The sequence below is a fragment of the Metarhizium acridum genome (assembly GCF_019434415.1).
Source record: "Metarhizium acridum strain ARSEF 324 chromosome Unknown scaffold_31, whole genome shotgun sequence".
NCBI classification, from domain to species: Eukaryota; Fungi; Ascomycota; class Sordariomycetes; order Hypocreales; family Clavicipitaceae; genus Metarhizium; species Metarhizium acridum.
In genome coordinates, this window is record NW_027094018.1 from 813,778 (window position 1) to 833,175 (window position 19,398).

General features: G+C 27.2%; 2 protein-coding genes across 2 annotated transcripts; both read right to left on the bottom strand.

Annotated features, from left to right (window-relative positions):
* Positions 1 to 63: 63 nt before the first annotated feature.
* J3458_005080 (uncharacterized protein) lies at positions 64 to 3,198 on the bottom strand (the record flags this gene model as incomplete). Its single annotated transcript, XM_066118595.1, has 1 exon — positions 64 to 3,198. The coding sequence occupies one exon, from the start codon at positions 3,196 to 3,198 to the stop codon at positions 64 to 66; it is 3,135 nt and encodes a 1,044-aa protein (XP_065976115.1).
* Positions 3,199 to 3,480: 282 nt separating this feature from the next.
* Positions 3,481 to 4,834, bottom strand: J3458_005081 (uncharacterized protein; the record flags this gene model as incomplete). The annotated part of the gene is made up of 2 exons (XM_007808374.2): positions 3,481 to 4,155; positions 4,217 to 4,834. The coding sequence occupies 2 exons, from the start codon at positions 4,832 to 4,834 to the stop codon at positions 3,481 to 3,483; spliced, it is 1,293 nt and encodes a 430-aa protein (XP_007806565.2).
* Positions 4,835 to 19,398: the final 14,564 nt, after the last annotated feature.

Here is a 19,398-nt window from a genome sequence, read left to right on the forward strand (position 1 = left end):
CTTGAAACTTTTATCAAGACAGGGGTTCGCTCAGCTAGGCGAATGCTTGCGCATCTGTATGCATCAAGCAACTGAAAGCCATGGAAGATGAATTTTCAGAAATTCCTCATCCAGAACACGTGGGTCCGCCCCAGCTTTCAGTAAAGTAGATACATGTATTCTTAAAAGGGCCTGGGACCGAATGTGTCTCTTCAACAAACTGATAACGTCCCACCACTGACTAGTAGCCTCCCACGGCGCACGAAAGGGTTCCGTCGCCGCATGAAGAGGCATTCGGCCATTACGATCTGCCATATTAACATTGACTCCCGTTGTTTGAGCCAAGAGCTTAACTGCACCCAAGGTGTCCGTTTTTAATGCGAATGTCAGTGGCGTTTCTCCTCTAGCATTCGTTTCTTCTAGGTCCTGTCCTTCCCTTATGAGCTGCTTCATGGTCACCAAGTCGTCGCGCTCTATGGAAATCCAGAACCTATTGATGCCATGCCATCCTGTTATACCAGAACCTCGGCAATTCGCCTTATGGAGAAGGTCAAGAATTCCTTCTTGACCGCACGTGGCCGCAGCCTTCACCACGGCTTCTGTGACTGCGAGCCGAGTGTCACAGTTGTTTATAATTGATTGGAATATGCCCAACCCCCATTCTATATTCTGCGCTGCGGCTTGTAGTACCCCTTCAGTGATTGTAATCTTGTCTCGGTACTTCTCAACAAGCACTGCGAATATCTCACGCCCATATGTCTCGTTCGCTGCTGCGGCTTGCATTACCCTTTCAGTGATTGTAATCCTATCTTGGTATTTCTGGCCAAGAATTTCGAATATCCGGCCCCCATGTTTCTCGTTCGCTGCTGCAGCTTGCAGTATTGGTTCTGTGATGGTGGTATGGCCATCACAATAATCCAATAGATACTGAAACTCAGGCACCTGACCCTCATGTCCCGCCGCGGCTTCCAACATTTTCTCGGTAATGACTATCTTTTTGCCATAGCGTTGGTAAATCAGAGGTAGTAGAGTACCGTTGTGGTCCTTGTTTTCTGCAGCGACTAGTAACAGATTCTCCGTTGCTAGAATCTGGTCGCCATGCTTCAGAAGCATAAGGCTGAAATTTTTGTACCCTTCTGGGCCTGATACGGCGGCCTCAGCAATTGTCTGGACATCATAATCGCAAGACTCCATTAACAGGGCCAGGTTTTCTGTTGTGCCTTTTTTCGCGGCAGCCAGAATGATTGCTTGTCTGTCAACGTTTTGAATATTACACCTTTGTAGAAGGACAGTTGTCGTTGTTGCATTGCGTGCGAGAGTAGCGGAGATGATGACGTGGGTTGAAATAAGCTCATTGCTTCCACACTCGTCTAGGAGCATAGTAACAATTCGTGGTCCATGATACTTATTCCGCGTCGCGGCCACAAGAAGTTTCTCTGTGACTAAGAACCTATTCCGCCACTTCTGCAGAAGATGGGCCATGTTTTCTGCAGTAGCGTAGCGGGCAGCCCAGAGTACTAATGTCTGATGATATCCTTCGTTTGGCTCCAAAATCTCAAGAAAAGACAAGAGACGGTCAAGGAGTTTCCCATGAAGAACCAACGCCCATTGCAGCGCTACGCTGAAAAATGCCAGAGAAAGCGCCCCTACGCAAGTGACCGGCAACAAGACTTCCACGATGTCATCCCTGCCCTGTTCAGCTGCCTTTGAAAGCGGCGTTTCGTAGAACCCGGAGTAATTTCGCGCGTTAGCTTTATGAGAAAGCAGCATGTCAATCACTTTCTTGTGACCTGAGTCGGCTGCTGCAGAAAGAGGCGTCACACCATGATTTGGAATCTCTGTATTCGCGCCATTCAACAAGAGTAATCTGACAATATCTAGGTGGCCACCCGACGCTGCTGCATGTAGGGCTGTGGCGTCGTAGTCTTCCGTTTTGACATCAGCACTGTTTGTGTGCAAAAGCAGCACCTTGACTACTTCCAGGTGTCCTTTTTTGGAGGCGAGCTGCAACGCTGCAACCTTGGCCGTGGAAGATATATTTTTTGTTTGGTTTCCAGCTTCCAATATCCGTCGTACAACTTGAGGCAACCCAAAATAGCTAGCAAGTAGCAATTTATTGCACTCGATGTTATCAGTTCGATCCACGGGAAGGAAAGCTGTACCCAATATATATAGCAGAAGACATTCTGCGGAACATCTAGGTGTTGAATGAAAAAGCACCTCTATATCCTTGAAGCCCTTTTCCTTTGCGTCATCCGCTTGTGAATCAAAATGAAATAACACGTACCCTTCTGCGTATTTACTGAAAGGGTACAACTCTTCTGCGTATTTACTGAAATGGTACAACTCTTCTGACCCGCGAGGTGATGTAACATTCTCCCTCAAAGTCGGCATGTCCGGTAAGAGGAGGTAACGTAGGCAGCATCTACTAATATATGTATGAGCCATCTTGATATCGAAGCGTCCCATCCAGCCTGTGCTCGATGTTGCGGGACCAGTCAAAAACTCTCTAGCAGTCTGATGAATAAAGTATAGCTTGGAGTCATAGACGTTGACAAAAAGTCCACAGAGATTCTTCACCACGAATTTGAAATCGCCACTCCATATATTTTCACTCAAGACCTTGTGTGTTAGGCGCTCGTCCTTGGTTATAGTTGAAGTTGTAGTTAACGTGAGAGCGTAATTGGCTTCTTCGATAGTCAACGGCCGTTTTGCAGCAAGTACTAGTTGAAGAAGAGCTTCAGTCCTCTTTATATCTGTGCTCCTGTTTAGGATCTTTTCATAGGCATCTTCCACCGCTGGTGGTATATCTGACAGCAGTGGTTCTATGTCTGACACCCTGCCATACTTACTAGGGTGTTCGGTAATTATATTCCACGTCAGGTGTAGCCATAAATAGGTACGGTTGTCCATTTTCTTGAGTCTTTGGCGAATCCGATCACGATCATTTTCGTTTTTGATATACTGGCCAAGACTGTCCACTTTTGCGTCAATGACAAGATCAATATCTCGCCCAATCTCCTCAAATCTGTCGTCTCCATTATAGTGAATGTATGCCGCATTATTTTCCAGTAGTTGTAGCCCAGATTTCAAGTGGTCATATGGTCTGCCGGTAAGCAGGAACTTGATCTTAGAAGACTTCAGGTCCCGTTTCTTGTTGTAAAATCGACGGAGGTAAAGAAATAGTTCCTCTCTGCTTTCTTTACTGCACTCATCCATAGCATCTAGCACACAGACAAGGCCATTAAGCTCTGGAGACTCTGCACAAGCTATCAAAATGCGCCACAGCTCGGAGAGATTAGTGGTCAAATGTGTATTATAGTTTCTGTGACTCGATTCTGCATAACGTATTAAAGACTTGTTGGATACGCCGCAGAACAGCTGATGCAACATCGCACATAGAGCATTTGTAGTGTTCGTGCGAAGAGCATCTTGGTCCTTGAAGAAGAAGTAGCAGATATTTGAAGGTGACTGTCGGTAGTTTACACTTGAGTCCGTGATTTATACCACACCCCTAGCATCCAAGTGACCTTCGTCAATTAGAGCTCGCGATAAGACCGACTTGCCGCATCCGGGACCTGCGGAAATCCAAATGAGACTCGATGATTGATTGTCGCGCCAGTTACAGAATGTCGAGTCCCGAAAGAACCACTCGCATGTTCCTTCCACTCTATCTGGGTTGAAATTCTTGTCACGTTCGTATGTAGGAGCTGCGGATGCCAGGTTATTAAGCAATTCCCGTTCCCATTCTTCCCGCTGGCCCTGTTGCAGCGTTTGGAGTATCTTCTCTCCAGTTTGGCATGACCGCTCCATTTTCTCAGACTGAAGCGTCATATGAGTTTCCACCTCTTCATTATGTCCACGAGTTACGTATTCCTTACAGGTTCCGTGACTGGCCAGAGCGAGGCTTTGTAGACTGGCCCAATCCCTGGAACCTACGGCTTTCTCCCACGCACGGCTGAGTTGATTTTTTACCAAATGACAAATCACCCGGGCTTGGTACTCGAATACCAAGGAAAAAAGCTTTGGCAAAGCCTCGGCAAGACCGGTGTCATTGCCTGTAGATGAAGACTTGGCGATTTTCTCTTTGTAACTCCACCAGTACATCTGAATGTCACAAATAGAGCCGAATCCCTCAAGCATGGCTTCGTGTTGCACCGTGCCAACGGAAAGTAACTACATGTATAATTAGCAAAGTTTCCGAAGGAGCACTGTGAGCCAAAATGATGGCACATACTGGAACCAGCATTGATACACCAGACCAAGCCATTGACGCGTAAGGTTGGGCGCTAAGAGCCGACTTGACAATCTCGTCGGACCATAGAAGAAATCTTCCTAGCTTTTCGACTTGTTCTCGTACTGAAACATTGCTGCCCATAATCTTAACCCGCCATTGTTTCTCAGCTCGGTCTGTCTGTAGCTGCTCCACGATCTTCTGGGCAGATTCAGGACTCGAAAGCAAGTCTTTTTCGACCAGCGGTGGTATTTCAATCCCCGTTGACGTTGCCAGGTGTTTTTCAAAGTCCACAATCAAATCTGGTTGTTGCTGTTTGACAATTTCATAAGCTCGATACCACAGCACTTCCCACTCAAAGTCGTTCCTGCCAGACACTTCTGCCTTTACGGCGTGGGGCAGGGAAGGAGCGGACTTGGGCAAAATGGGGACAGGAGATGTGTCTTCTATATCAAGTGTTTTATCATCCGATTTTGGCGATTTCTGTGTAAGTTGGGGGCTGTCTAGCTCAAAGCTCTTGTGACGTAGGAGTATGTCTTGTGGCACCTTCGGCCGTCTTCGTTTGGGCCGACACCGAGCCTTGCTCAAGATTCGCTTGAATGAATTGCAAAGTCGTGTCATGGTGTTGAAAATTGCCGTGACTTGAGGCGGTCAACTCGATCAATGAATACGACAAGAGGTTCTTGCTACTTTCTGAGAGGAATCAACTACACTACCTTGTACAGAAAACAAGGATGGATTTTTCAGAGTCGAGTTATATTTCCCTCTTCTTCCCCGCACCTCCTCTTAATTTCCAGGCTATTAGCATGTGTAACGTGTTGGGATTACTTCTGGACGGGTGGGCAGTCCGACCAATCCTCGCTGTTGAAGCCTTTCCCTGTCCCGGTTTTCGATGGACAGGATGAGAAACACGCTGGGGGCTTAATCACACTGTTGAGCAACATCTGCAGAAACGATTCGTCAATAACTTTGGGCTGAGACTCCCAATGCTCTATATTGGCCTCAAATTGGGCAGGTACACATGCCAGCGCATGGTTCGTGGTGGTTGGTCCGTGTTAACCCAGGCAGCCATAGCTGTTACACGGCATCATTTGCCAAGTCCTGTAATCATTTAGCTGGTCCGTTATTGGTAGGAAGCAATCACTGCAAGGTGAGTACTGTCACATAAGCGCTAGGACTCGTTGCTGCAAAGACTCGAGCGGTTCACAGCCAGCCACGAAGCATCGAGTGCGCTGTGCTGAACCCCTAGGCTGCAGCTGGCCACTTCCGTATCCATCGCTTGAAGTGTGACCTGTGCGACTGAGTGAATACCATGTCTTGGTTCTTGGTTGTCAGCGTAGCGAGAAATACGGAGAAGATTGGTTGATGAGTGCAGGATCGTGTGGTGCGACGGTGTAGTTGGCTTGCGGCAACCACTTCAAGCGCCTCACTTTGGCAAAAGCTCATACAAACTCTCCGTCTGCACCTTCAACTAGCTGCTGTGTATACGAGTCTCCGTTTTGTAACTGTCAAATGTAGCACGAGGCCTTGTTCTGCTCAGCAATTTGTACCAACTCACAGCATTCTGACGTGGCCAGCCGTCCTCCTCCAGCATGGCCCAAAACCCAGCCAGTCGGCTAACTGCCCATGCAATTGCAAGCGCTTGTTGTAGTGGCTGTGTTTTCATTCAAGTGTATTCTAATTTTGGCTAGCAACTTGTGTGCACAGAGAGAATTGTCTGGACTCTCTCGTTGGTGCTGTGACCTACCACACTTGTAGTACAATAACTCAGGATAAGAAAAGCAATCCTTCGTCTAAAGCTCCGCTTAGTGCCACCTGTTTAGCAAAGCATTCTATGGAGTTTCCAAGAGGGTATGCCTTTAAGTGGGAAGATTGTAATGTGTGGACAGTTAGGTGGCGCACATTAGGGTGTAAAAGGTCCACGGGTACCCGTGTAGGTTACTTACCCGTAAGCTTTAGGTAAGTATAGGTAAGAAAAAAAGACTTAAATAAATTTATAAGGGAAAATAAAGTATTTATAATTATTTATTAAGAATATTAAGTGTTTTTAAGTATTTAAATAAAACTTATATAACTTACTTTCTTTATATTAAATTATAATAATTATTATTATTATTAATTAAGTATTAAAGTATTATACTTTACTTTATATAATACTTATATAAGTATAACTTAAAACCTTTATTATTATTAATTAATATCTTATAAGAGTTTATTAAGTTATATTATCTCTTTATTTAAATATATTAATTCTTATATTATTTATATTAAATATATTATTATTTAATATAAGAATATTTAACTTACTTATTACTTTAATCTTTTAAGATAAATATAATTAATTTAAGAGTATATTTAAGTATATTTATTAAGTTTTATTTTATCTTTTTATTTTAAGATATTAATTTTTATATTATTTATATTAAGTGTATTATTATTTAATTTAAAAATACTTAAATTACTTATCTTTAAGATAAATATAATTACTTTAAAAGTATATTTATTAAGTTATATAATAATTAATTATAATATTATTTTATTATATTTCTCTTTATTATAATAACTCTCTTTTAATTAATAAAATATTTCTTTTAACTTATATACGTAATATAATAAATATTAAATACTTTATATATTATCTCTTTTATATATAAGTATTTTAAGCTAATATTAAATTAATTAAGTAAGATTTTTTTAATATAAAACTTATTAAAGTTAAACTTAAACTTAATAATTAAGCTTTAATTTAATCTTTTAAGTATATAATAATAATTAATATATTAAATATATTAAAAGAAGTATTATTTTTATCTTATACTTTAAAGTTTATACTTTAATTAATTTCTTAATACTTAACTTTAATTATTAAGTTAAAGAGCTTTAAAATATCTTTAAAAGGTAATAATATCTTATTATATATAATTAATAAAAAAGAAAGGTTATATAATATTTAACTTAAAATATTAAAGCTTTTTATTTATTATATATATAGCTTATTCTCTTTAAGTTAATTTATATATTAAGTAAGTATTTTATAATTAACTTAATTTAAGTAATAAATATAAAATAAATACTTATATTAATATTATACTTATTTAATAAAAGATAACTTATATTATTAAGCTTATTTAATATATTTAAGTATTTAAGTATCTTTTATAACTTATATAAGTGTTATTATTATATTATTATTAAAATATTAATATTTAAAAAGTAATCTTTTAATAATAATAGCTATTAATTACTCTTATAACTATAAATTAATATAAAAAAATAGTTTATTAATACCTTAATTAATAAATAATATTAATTATAATAATTAATATTATAATAAATACTTTAAAAGCGCTTTAATAGTATAATATTGAATTAAATAATAAGGTAATTTTAAGTTATTTTTAAGATATTTTAATATAAAAGTTACTTTAAAATTTATTATTAAAAGCTATAAATATCTTTTAATATATTTTAATATTTATAAAAAAAAGTCTAATAAATAATATAAGAATACTTAAAGTTTATTACTTTTATTTATAAAATATAATATTATTAATAAAAATAATTATTAAAAATAATTTATAAAATAATGATATCTTTTAAAAGTTAAAGTTAAAGACTTTAATAAATAACTTACTTATAATATATAATTATTATTAAGTTTTATTATAGCTTTAATAATATATTCTTATATACTTTTATATAAATATCTTTTAATAATATAACTTAATTATATTACTTAATTATTTAAGAAATAATAAGCTTAAATATACTTAATAGTATTAATTTATATACTTAATATTAATTAAAATAAGTAAGATTATAATAATATATATATCTTTATCTTTATATAAAAGAGTATTATACTTATTAGTCTTTTTCTTTATATTATTAATTACTTATTATAAAATTATATATAAAGCTTTAAATAAGTTAAAATTTTATATATTAACTTAACTTTATATAATCTCTTAAGTAATATTAAAATATTAATATATAAATTATATTATATTTTAAGAGTTTAAAAGTATTAAGCTATTATTATAACTTATAAAATTTATAAGCTATAAAAAAATCACGTTAATATTAATAAAATAATTAACTTATTTTTAGTTTTTATTATTAAATTTACTCTCTTAAAAAGTTATATTAATATTAAAAAAAGCGTTAATTAATTAATAAAGCTTATAAGCTTATAGTAATATTAAAGTAATTAAATTCTATTAAATAATAATATTATATATTAATTATAATAAAGTATACTTTAAGTATAACTACATAAGTTACTTTATATATTTATAAAAGCTACTTATATCTTATTACTTTAAGAAAAATATAAGATAAAATTTTAAATTTATAAAAGTATTAATAAAAAAAATTAATAAAAATACTAGATTTATAATAATAAGATATATAAGAGTATAAATAAATATCTTATATTTTAAGAATAATAATTAATATTAAATTTATATATATTTTACTTATACTTTTAATAATATCTTAAAGATAACTTTTAAGATTATTATTAAGCTAAATAATTTCCTTTATTTTAAGCTTATAAGTATTATTTTAATAATTTATACTTTTTTTAATTATTATTATTTTAATAATATAAATAATCTCTTTAATAATAAGATTTAAAATATACGTAATATAATAAATAAAGTAAATCTTAGATTATTATTATTTAAAAGAAATATATTATAAAATAGCTGTTATAAGCTTAAGCTAGCAGCTCGGGCCTAGGCCGGACCCGTTGCGGAGGCAGCTTAAACCTAACCCGGATAATTTATAGGTTAAGTAGGGATATAAAGGGGGGTAAAAAGAGGGAAACCTTTCTTTCTCTTTCTCTTTCTTCTTAAGTTTATATTTACTTTTTAAAGACATATACTTATAATAGTATAATATAGCTAATCCTTAATAAAAAATAAACTTTACCATAAATAACCTTAATAAAGTAATATTTAGTATAAGATAGAACCTACTTATACCTAGCGTCTTTACGTTAAGTAAAAGCACTTTATTTAACTTTATAATACTATAAGAGATTATAAATACTTAGGCTAAAAGACTCTATTAACTCTTTAAATAATACTATAACTTATAAAATTAAATAATATAAGCTATACCCGCTATAAGAATACCTATTAATAATAATACTCTAATAAAATAAAAACTAATTTTAATAAAAACCCCTTTTAATAATAATAAGAACGTATTTAAGGCTTAAAAGAAGCTTATAGTATATAAGCTAATTAAAGACATATAATTTATTAGTAGCTCTTATAATTAATAGGTCTTTATTTACTAGAATCTCTTTAATAAAGTTAAGAGCTATGTAGCCTTATTTTTTAATCTAGGTAAGATAAAGGGTTATAACCCGTTTTAGTTCTTAGAATACCTATTATTTATATATTTAAACCCTTATTAAAAGAAAATTACACTTATTAAGCTAGATTAAATGTAATAGCACTAAAATAAGTTATTTATAGACTTCTTTATTTAGTTTAAGAATAAGCTTACACTTACTAGAGAAATATTATAAGCTAGTTTTATAAAGCTTATAAAACTATAATAAGCCTTAAATAAGCGTATATAAAAAGAAATTATAGGTAAAGAAATATTACGCTTTAAGTATAATATAATAATAGCTTAACTTTATAGCGTAGCTATTAATATTAAATCCCTATAATTAAAGAAGAAGTTTTAAAATAAGTAAAATAAAGAGATTACCTTTAAAATAAAATAACTAGTAAATAAAAACACGCTAATAATAAATATAATAAAGATAAGGTTTTAAGTTAAACCTAAAAAAAGCGCGGGTTAAAATTACTTTCAGGGTAATTAAAAGAAGAGAGCTTATTAGGTTTTAAAGAAGGTAATTAATTAATAAAAGAAGAAAAGAAAGTGTATTTATTACGAATTAATAAGGTATTATATAATTAAATATACCCTCTTACTCGCGTAATAATTATAAACGTCTAGTATAAAAGGCGCTATAATAGGAGATATAATTAACGGCTTAAATAAGAATAATAAGTAATTAGAAAATAATATACTCTTATAATAAGTCTCTTAATAAAAGCGTTATAGTATAATAATAGTTATAAAATAAGAAGTATTTTATTTAGAAAATAAGAGTTAAAGGAAATTAAGTTAAAAATAAATATATTACCTCTTTTAATTCCCGCGTTAATTAACTTCTTAAAGTTTATAAACGTTTAAGTAAATATAAGCTATAATTATTACGTAATAATAAGTAAAAAGTTTATATAATATATAAGCCTTAAGTAGGTTCTATTAAGGTAATAGTAATAAATATATATAATAGTAAAGACTAAGTAACGTAAAGTAATATAGTAAAAGTTACACTTTATAATCTCTTACCTAATATAATTTATAATAAATATAAATAGCTAGATATCCCTAGTAGTAGCTTATATAATACTAAGCCTTACTTAGAACGTAATACTAGGGATACCTTAGATAATATACTATAATATATACGTGTAATTAGCTAAGAAAGAGCTTATAATAGGCGCTATAAGTAACCTAGTAATTAAGGGATCTAGTAATTAAGTAATATAAAACCTTATAATAATAGTATTAAGATTAGTATTTATAAAACTTATTTAATAAGCTTAAAAAAAGAAGAAAAAGTATTATCTTATAGCTATAAGCTTACGTAAAATAATAATAGTTTTACGTGTATAAGAAGCTAAAGCGAATTAAAAGTAAAAATAAGCGTTATAACTCCTTAATAAGTTATAGAATTTTTAGGACTTATTTAACTAAAAAAAAGTAAATAAACTTCTCTTATATTAAGAGTAGCTAAACTATTATATATAATTAAAAAAGCGTTTAAATAAATTTAACCTTAAGTTATTATAAGTATTACTTTATGATATACTACGTAAATACCTACTAAAGATTAGAAAATAAGTTATAGACCTAATAAATAAGGGTTAAATTCGCATGAGTTTCTTATTAGTAGTAGCTTTAGTTTTACTTATAAAAAAGCCTAGTAAAAGCTAGCGATTTTATATTAATTATTATACCTTAAATAAAGTTATAAAGTAAAACTATTACTTACTTTTATTAGTTAAGAAAATATTATAGTTTCTTTTTAAGGTTAAGTAATTTATAAAGCTAAACGTACGTTTAATATTTTATAGGCTTTAAGTTACCTTAAGGGAGAAGTATTTAACGGTGTTTTAAATTAGGTTTAAGCTATTTAAGTAACTAGTATACTTATTTAAGCTAATAGGCGCTCTTATAACGTTTTAACGTTATATTAATAGCGCCTTAAGAAAAATACTAGGGGATTTTATAATAGCTTATTTAAATAATATTTTAATTTACTTAAGTAGCTTATAAAAAGATTATATACGAAAAGTATACGAGATATTAATAAGACTTTATATAGTAAGACTATACTTAAATATTAAGAAATACGCTTTTTACGTGTAAAAGGTAAAATATCTTAGATTTATTATTCGCGTAGGTAAAGAGATTTATTTTAACTTAAAGAAGATAAAGGTAATACGTAATTAAAAATCTTTTACACGTTAAAGAGAGATCTAGGGATTTTTAAGGTTTATAAACTTTTATTAGAACTTTATATTAAATTTCTTATCCCTTATAAGCTTACTCTTAAAGTTACTTAAAAAAGGCGTTTAATTTAAGTAGTTTAAGAAGTATAATACTACTTTTAAGTCTTTAAAAAAAGCATTTATATTATACCTAGTCTTAAAGTAATAGAATTTTATAAAGAAAACGGTTATAAAGGTAAACTACTTAGTTAATACTCTTAAGGGATACCTATTATAATTTAATAATAAGGTTCTTTACTTAATAGTATATTACTTTATAAGGCTTATAGTCTTAAAAAGAAATTATATTATTTATAATAAGAAACTTTTAACTATTATCTCTTACTTAAAAGTTTAATTAATAGAACTTTAAAGCGTTATATAATTATTTATTATTCTTATAAATTATAAAAACCTAAAATACTTTATCTTATTAGAGAAAATATTAAAGAAATAAGCGCGTTAAGTAAAGATACTTTTCTTATTTAACTTTTACCTTTATTATAAACCTAAAATATAAGCGTAATACCTTAATATACTCTCTTAAAGGAACTAGAATTAAAATATCTTTTTATTACGCTTTAATAGTATTATTTAGCTAATAAATATATTACTTATATTACTAGGTAACTTAACTTTAACCGCTAATAATAAAGAAAAGGCTAGTAGAACTACTAATTTCTATTAAAAATAAAGATATTTAATAACTATTACCTTTAAAGCTTATAGGACTAAAATTAGTATAAGAATAAGGTAATAGTATATTAAATTAAAGCTATTTAAGAGAATACTTAAAGGTTTCTTAAAAAGGTAAATATATAAAAATAAATTATAAATTACACTCTCTTTATATATAAAATACTATTATTTTAGAGCTATACCTAAGCCTTAAAGTAAAAGCTACTTATAATAATACTTATATAACGCGTATATAACTTCTTAATAGTAGGTTACCCTAGAAAAAACGGTACCTTTAAGTTACTTTAATAGGACTATTACTAGAAAGAAATATCTTAAAACGTTACGCAATTCGTTTATAACTACTACTATTATAAGGGATATAAGAGTAGGTAGCTTTAATAGGGACTTTTATAGCTAATTTTAATTATAAATAAATACTAGTTATAAATCTTAATTAACTTTATAATAAACCTTTTTACTTATAAGAAGAGAAACGCTAAATACTTAATAGTTATTATAAATTAATTATTTAAGTACGTATAATTAAAGGCTATAATATTAATAGGGGTTGAGGTATACGTAAAACGTTTTAAGTAATACTAATAATAGTTCTATAAATTCCTAAAATAAATTATTATAAATTATAAGTTAAATCAGCTTAATAAATTCTAAATAACGCTTTATAAACTTATAAGAATAACTTAGCTTCTCTTTATAGCGTATTACTTATAAATAAATAGCGGTATAAAACGCGCGAATTAAAAGGTATAAGTAGTTCTTTAAGTTATAATCTTATTTAAGTAATTTAATTAAATAAAATATCTTATAGCTTACTAGTTAGCCTTAAATAATTAGGACTTAATTATAATTAAGATAAGCTTAAATAAAGCTTTATATGAATTTAATATAATTATAATTTAAAAGCTACCTTATATATAAGAATTAAAGACCTTAATAAAAGGGAGAGTAATAGTATTTATTAACTACTTATAAGAAGAAATAAATTTAGCTTAAGCTATAATTACATTCGCCTAGTAATATGCTTAAAACTTAATAAGTAAATAATAGTGCTTAGTAAAGAAGTTCAAAATTAAAGATAATATTTAGCTAAACCTACGAAATATTAAAATAAATTATCTAAGTAAAAAGCTAAATTAAATTATAGTAAAATATAAGATTATAAACGTGTTAACGTTACTTATAATAAGGCTAGATATTTTAGGTAATATTCACCTAGTATTTCACGTTAATCTTTTAGAACGTGTAATTTATAACCTACTCTTATTTTAAGAGTTATAGGACTTTAAGTTAAGCTTTAAGTTAACGTAAATAAATAATAAGATAAGCGATTAATTAATAAAAGAATTTAAGGTAAAGAAAATTCTTATAATAAAGAACGTATTAAAAAGAGATAAGAAATAAAAAGCCTACGTAAAATAAGTAGGTTATATATAGAGCATTAACAAGAAAACTACATTTTCATTTTTTAAAAAAGCTTAAATAATTAATAATAAATCTAATAAAATACTTGAATTATAATAATAAATACATAAAATAGCTAATATTATAGCCAATCAGCTTATTTAAAAAAGTGGGTCCCTTTAGCTTTTTATAAGCTTAAAAACTAGATTATATAGTTTTCTAAAAACTTACTACACTACACTACACTACAAAAACTACAAAATGTAGTTTTTGAAGTTTTAGGCTTATAATAGTATATAAGGACCCACCTTTTTTATTATAAGCTTATAATTTTAGATTTATACTAGTTATTCGTAAAACTTATAATTCTATAAGTATTTTATTAGATTTAATATAATTTTTTATATTCGAAACTACAAAAACTACAAAACTACAAAACTACACTACTTCCAATGCTCTGGAACTTATATATAATTAACCTAAAAGCTACTAGAAAACGTATAAGAGATAATAGTATTAAAGCGTTTTAAAAACTAATAAGGGAACGTAAGGTAGAATAATAGCCTTATATTACCTTTACGTTACTCTTAAACCGCTATAATTATAATAGTACTTATATAAAAAAAAAAAAAAAAAGAAAGAGCCTATAATAGGTTAGAATAAAGATAATAGAAATAGTAATATAATTTAAAAGCCTTAAATTATATAAGTAAAGGGATTATAAGGGGCTAGTAAATTTTTTTAGATTAATTAATTATAAATATTATAATTAAAGAATATAAAAAAAAAAAAAAAACACTTTATTTAATAGGTAACTAACGTAATTAAAAGAGCTAATATATAGCTAGCTTAAATATAAAACGTTCGTATAAAGTAGCGTTTAAATTATTAAAAACTAATAGTAATAAAGGGAAATAATTCTTATTAGCTAAGATATAAAATAAAATAAACTACTAATAAGAAGTAATAGAGACTCCTATTAGAGTAAAAAAAAGTAATACTAAAAGGGAGCTATTAGAGTTCTTAGCCTTAAATTAAGTGAATAAGAAGAGGCTTAAATTAAATAAGTTAATAAGATTAGTATACTTAATAGGTAAGTAAACCTTTAATAAAAAGCGCGTAAACTAGAACTAAGTTAAAGGCTTAAAGTAATATTAATAGAAGTAAAACTACTAGTATTAGTATTATTAAAGCGTAATAAGAAACTTTAATAAAATTACGTGTTACAGGTATAAGAGCTAATCCTATAAGAGAAAAGGCTATAAGATAAAGCTAGGTTAAAGATATTTTAAAAATAATTAAGGGCCTTTCTCTTACGCTTATTCTTACTTTTATTTACTAATAAGAAATTATTAAAATACTAGTTTTAATTAATATTAAACCCTTTTCCCTTAAAGAGATATTATAGCTTTAAAATAAGCGTGGTTAGTTACCTAGTTATAAAAGGTAAGGGTATATTTAAGTAAAAGGTAAAGGTAACTAGCTATTAAGTTATAAGAGGTAAAAGTGTAATTAAGCGGGAAATAAGAGTAGCTAATAGTATAATAAAATTAATAGAAGAAAGATTCTTAATTAAAATAAACTTATTAGAATTATTAAGGGATTATTTAAGAAGTTAATAATAAGTAATAAGATTAGAGAGAATAAAAGAAAATCCTAATAGGGTAGTATTAAAGGCGTAAATAAAACGCTAGTTATAGCTAATAAGAGATAGGCTAATAGATTTAATTACCCTTTTAAAATAAGCTATTTACGTAGCACGTTCTTTATAGTTAGTACGCTAATTATTAATAAGCTAATTAAGGGTCTAAGTAATACTAGCTTAATTACAATAAAAATTCGTAATTATTACTTAATAGCTAGGATTTTAATAAATAATAGTACTCTTATAATAAATAATAAGTGTAAGAAATATACTAAGAATAATAGCCTATTAGGCTATAAATAGTAAGTCTTAGTTAAACTTAATAGGGGAGTTAATTATTTAAATTAAATTAAAATTAATACGGGTATAAGTAAGTATAAACTAGAATTTTTTTATTATAAAGGAGAACTTACGTGAGAACTTAGCTTAAAAAGCCTTAACGTTAGCGCTCTTTTTAATAACCTTAATAGTAATATAATTATTATAAGTAATAATACGCTTAACCTTCTTTTATTAACGGTAAAGCTTAGAATTTACTACGTAAATATATAACTTTTAATTATACTATTAATAAGTATTATAGTAGGGTTAATAGGCTATATTAGAATTAAAAGCGTATTTATAATAATTAATATTTAAAGGTTAATTTTAATACTATATATAAGGGTTAATAAGCTTCTTACTATTAAAAATATTATTTTTATTAGAGTTATTTTTTATAATAAAGTCGCTTAAATAGCGCTTAAAATATAAGGTAAAAGAGGGTAAGAGAGTGCTAATAATACTAGTTATATTATTATTTTTCTTTTTTTTAAACTAATACGAGAATAAAGAGACTAGTTTAAAAGCTTAATAAATAAATTCTATAGGAAAACGCGTATAATAAGGTTTAAAATTATTTTAAGAAAGAGGTAAGAATAAAGGGTTATAAAGAATAAGAAGAAGATATTATAAAAGATTTATTTTATACTTAACTTACCTTACTTTTATAAAGAAATAAAAATAAATAAATATAAGAAGTAAAGAGAGAGTATAACGCGTCTTATATAGCTATTAGCTAAGCACTAAAAGGGCCTAAATAAGTAAAAGAGTATATTATAGGCTTAAGCTAATAGCTTAAGCCTAAGCTAAACCTATTATAAAGGTAGCTTAAACCTAACCTAAATAATTTACGGGCTAGGTAAGGATATAAAGAGGGGTAAGAAGGGGAAAACCTTTCTTTCTCTTTCTCTTTTTTCTTAAGTTTATTCTTACTTTCTAAAAACGTATACTTATAGTAGTATAGTATAGCTAGTCCTTAATAATAGCTTTATAAAAGTACTTTAACTTAAGGTAAAAGCTATTATTATTAATAATAAATTTAGCTTTCTTTAATAGGTAATATAATTATAAATTATTCTATGAAAGATAATAAATAATCTCTTAATTTTATCTTTCTTTAAATATATTTTTAAATATATTAATTAAATTAAAAGTAATTATTTAAAGATTTTACTTTATATTAATAAAGTAATATAATATATTAAGTATTATTTAAGTTTAAATATTTTTAATTTAATTATTAATTATTAATAATATTTATAATTCTTTTATAATATATTATAAAAGGGATTATTATATTAATATAATATAATTATAAATATATTTTATTATTAATAAAGTATTAAGAATTATAATACTTAAGTAAAGAAATTTAAGAATGTTATTAAAAGTAAAGTTTATAATAATATTTATAATTAAGTATATTTAAGTAATAAAAACTAATAACTTCTTTTATATTTATTAGTATTATTTTAATATTTTAACCTATAAATTAATTAATAAAATTAATATATATAAATAATATATTACTTACCTTAAATTCTTATTTTATATTTTTAAAGGAGTTTAATAAGTAATTTATTTTATAAAATTTAACTTTAATCAGATATTTTAATATAATAAATATATTATTATTAGTTTAAGAAGTAAATAAATAAATAAGTATAATATAATAATAATTATATATAACTTTTAATATATTATTTTACTATTATATACCTTATTAGAGTATTAAAAGTAGTGTAGTTTTATAGTTTTTAGTGAATTTTAGTGTAATATAATATAGTATAGTTTTACTATATTGTATTACATTTTAAAAATTAATGTAATATATAATATTAATTAATTTATAAGCTATTATTAGCTAATATAATTAGTAAGCTAAAATAGAGCTAAATTTACTTACTAATATTAGTATTAGTAAGTAGAGATTAGCTAGCTTAAATAAGTTAAAAATAGGGATTAAAGACGTAATAAAAATATAAAAATAAGAGAAATTATAAGAGAAATTTAAGGGATTTATATTAGGTAAGTAAGTATTATTTTATATTATAATTATAATTAAAATTTACTTGATTTAATAAAGGAAACAAATTCTATTATTTATATATAAATATTTTATAAAAAAAGAGATTTAACTTATTACCCTATAACTTAAATATAAAAATATTAAATATAAATTTATATAAAATATAAATTTAAATAACTCTTTATATAATTAACTTTAAATATTACTTTTTAAACTTTTATAAAGCTAAAATTTCACTCTTTTATATAAAATAAAAAATAATAATAAAAAAAACCCTTTTCATATTAAATTAAGTATTAAAATTATAAATATTTTTCTTCTCTTTTTCTTCTTTTATATTCTTATTAATATTTATATAATTAAACTTAAAAATATTCTTATTTTTATTAAAATTAATTAAAACTTTATTTTAATCTTTTTCTTTCTCTTCTTCTTCTTTTTCTTTTAAATTTCTATTAAAATATAAAAGTAAATTATAATATCTCTTATTTTTTACCCTTTTATTCTTATTTTTAACCTAGTTTTTTAATAATAAAATAATTTAAATATCTTTATATAATAAAGTAGTTCTTTACCAGAGCATTAAAAGTAGTGTAGATTTATAGTTTTTAGTGAATTTTAGTGTAGTATAATATAGTGTAGTTTTACTATACTATATTACATTTTAAAAATTAGTGTAATATATAATATTAATTAATTTATAAGCTATTATTAACTAATATAATTAATAAGCTAAAATAAAGCTAAATTTACTTACTAATATTAGTATTAGTAAGTAGGGATTAGTTAGCTTAAATAAGCTAAAAATAGGGATTAAAAAACTAATAAAAATAAAATAAGAATAAAATAAAAGGGAATTATAAGAGAATTATATTAAGTAAGTAAGTATTATTTTATATTATTATTATAAGTAAAATATTTTAAATATAATAAATTTAAAAATTTCTATTATTTACATATAAATATCTTATAAAATAATAATATTTATAGTATTACCCTATAACTTAAATATAAAATATTGAATATTAAAGTTATAAGAAATATATTAAAGTTATAAATAATATATTTAAATACCTTAAAGCTTTTCATATAATATAATATTTTATACTTTCTTTTTATATATATTATTTCCTATATTATAGAAAATTTTATATTTCTTACCCAACTTTTTTATTTTTAAATTTTATTATAAAAAAAGTTTTATTAAAAAAAAGCTTATATAAGCATATTATATATTAAAATAAAGCTAAAAATCACGTGATTTAAAATCTTTAAAAATTAACCTTAAAATATAGATATTAAGCGAGATATTAAGCTTTTAATCTCTTATTTTAAAAAAGTAAATCTTAATTTTTAGCTAAGATTTCACCTATTATAACTCGCTTAACTTATAAGCTATACGTATAAAACCTGGTGTATTATAAAGAGCTAAATTAGCTTTATTTAAGTATAATAATTATAACCTTATAAGTCTTATAATTAACGTTATATTTATACT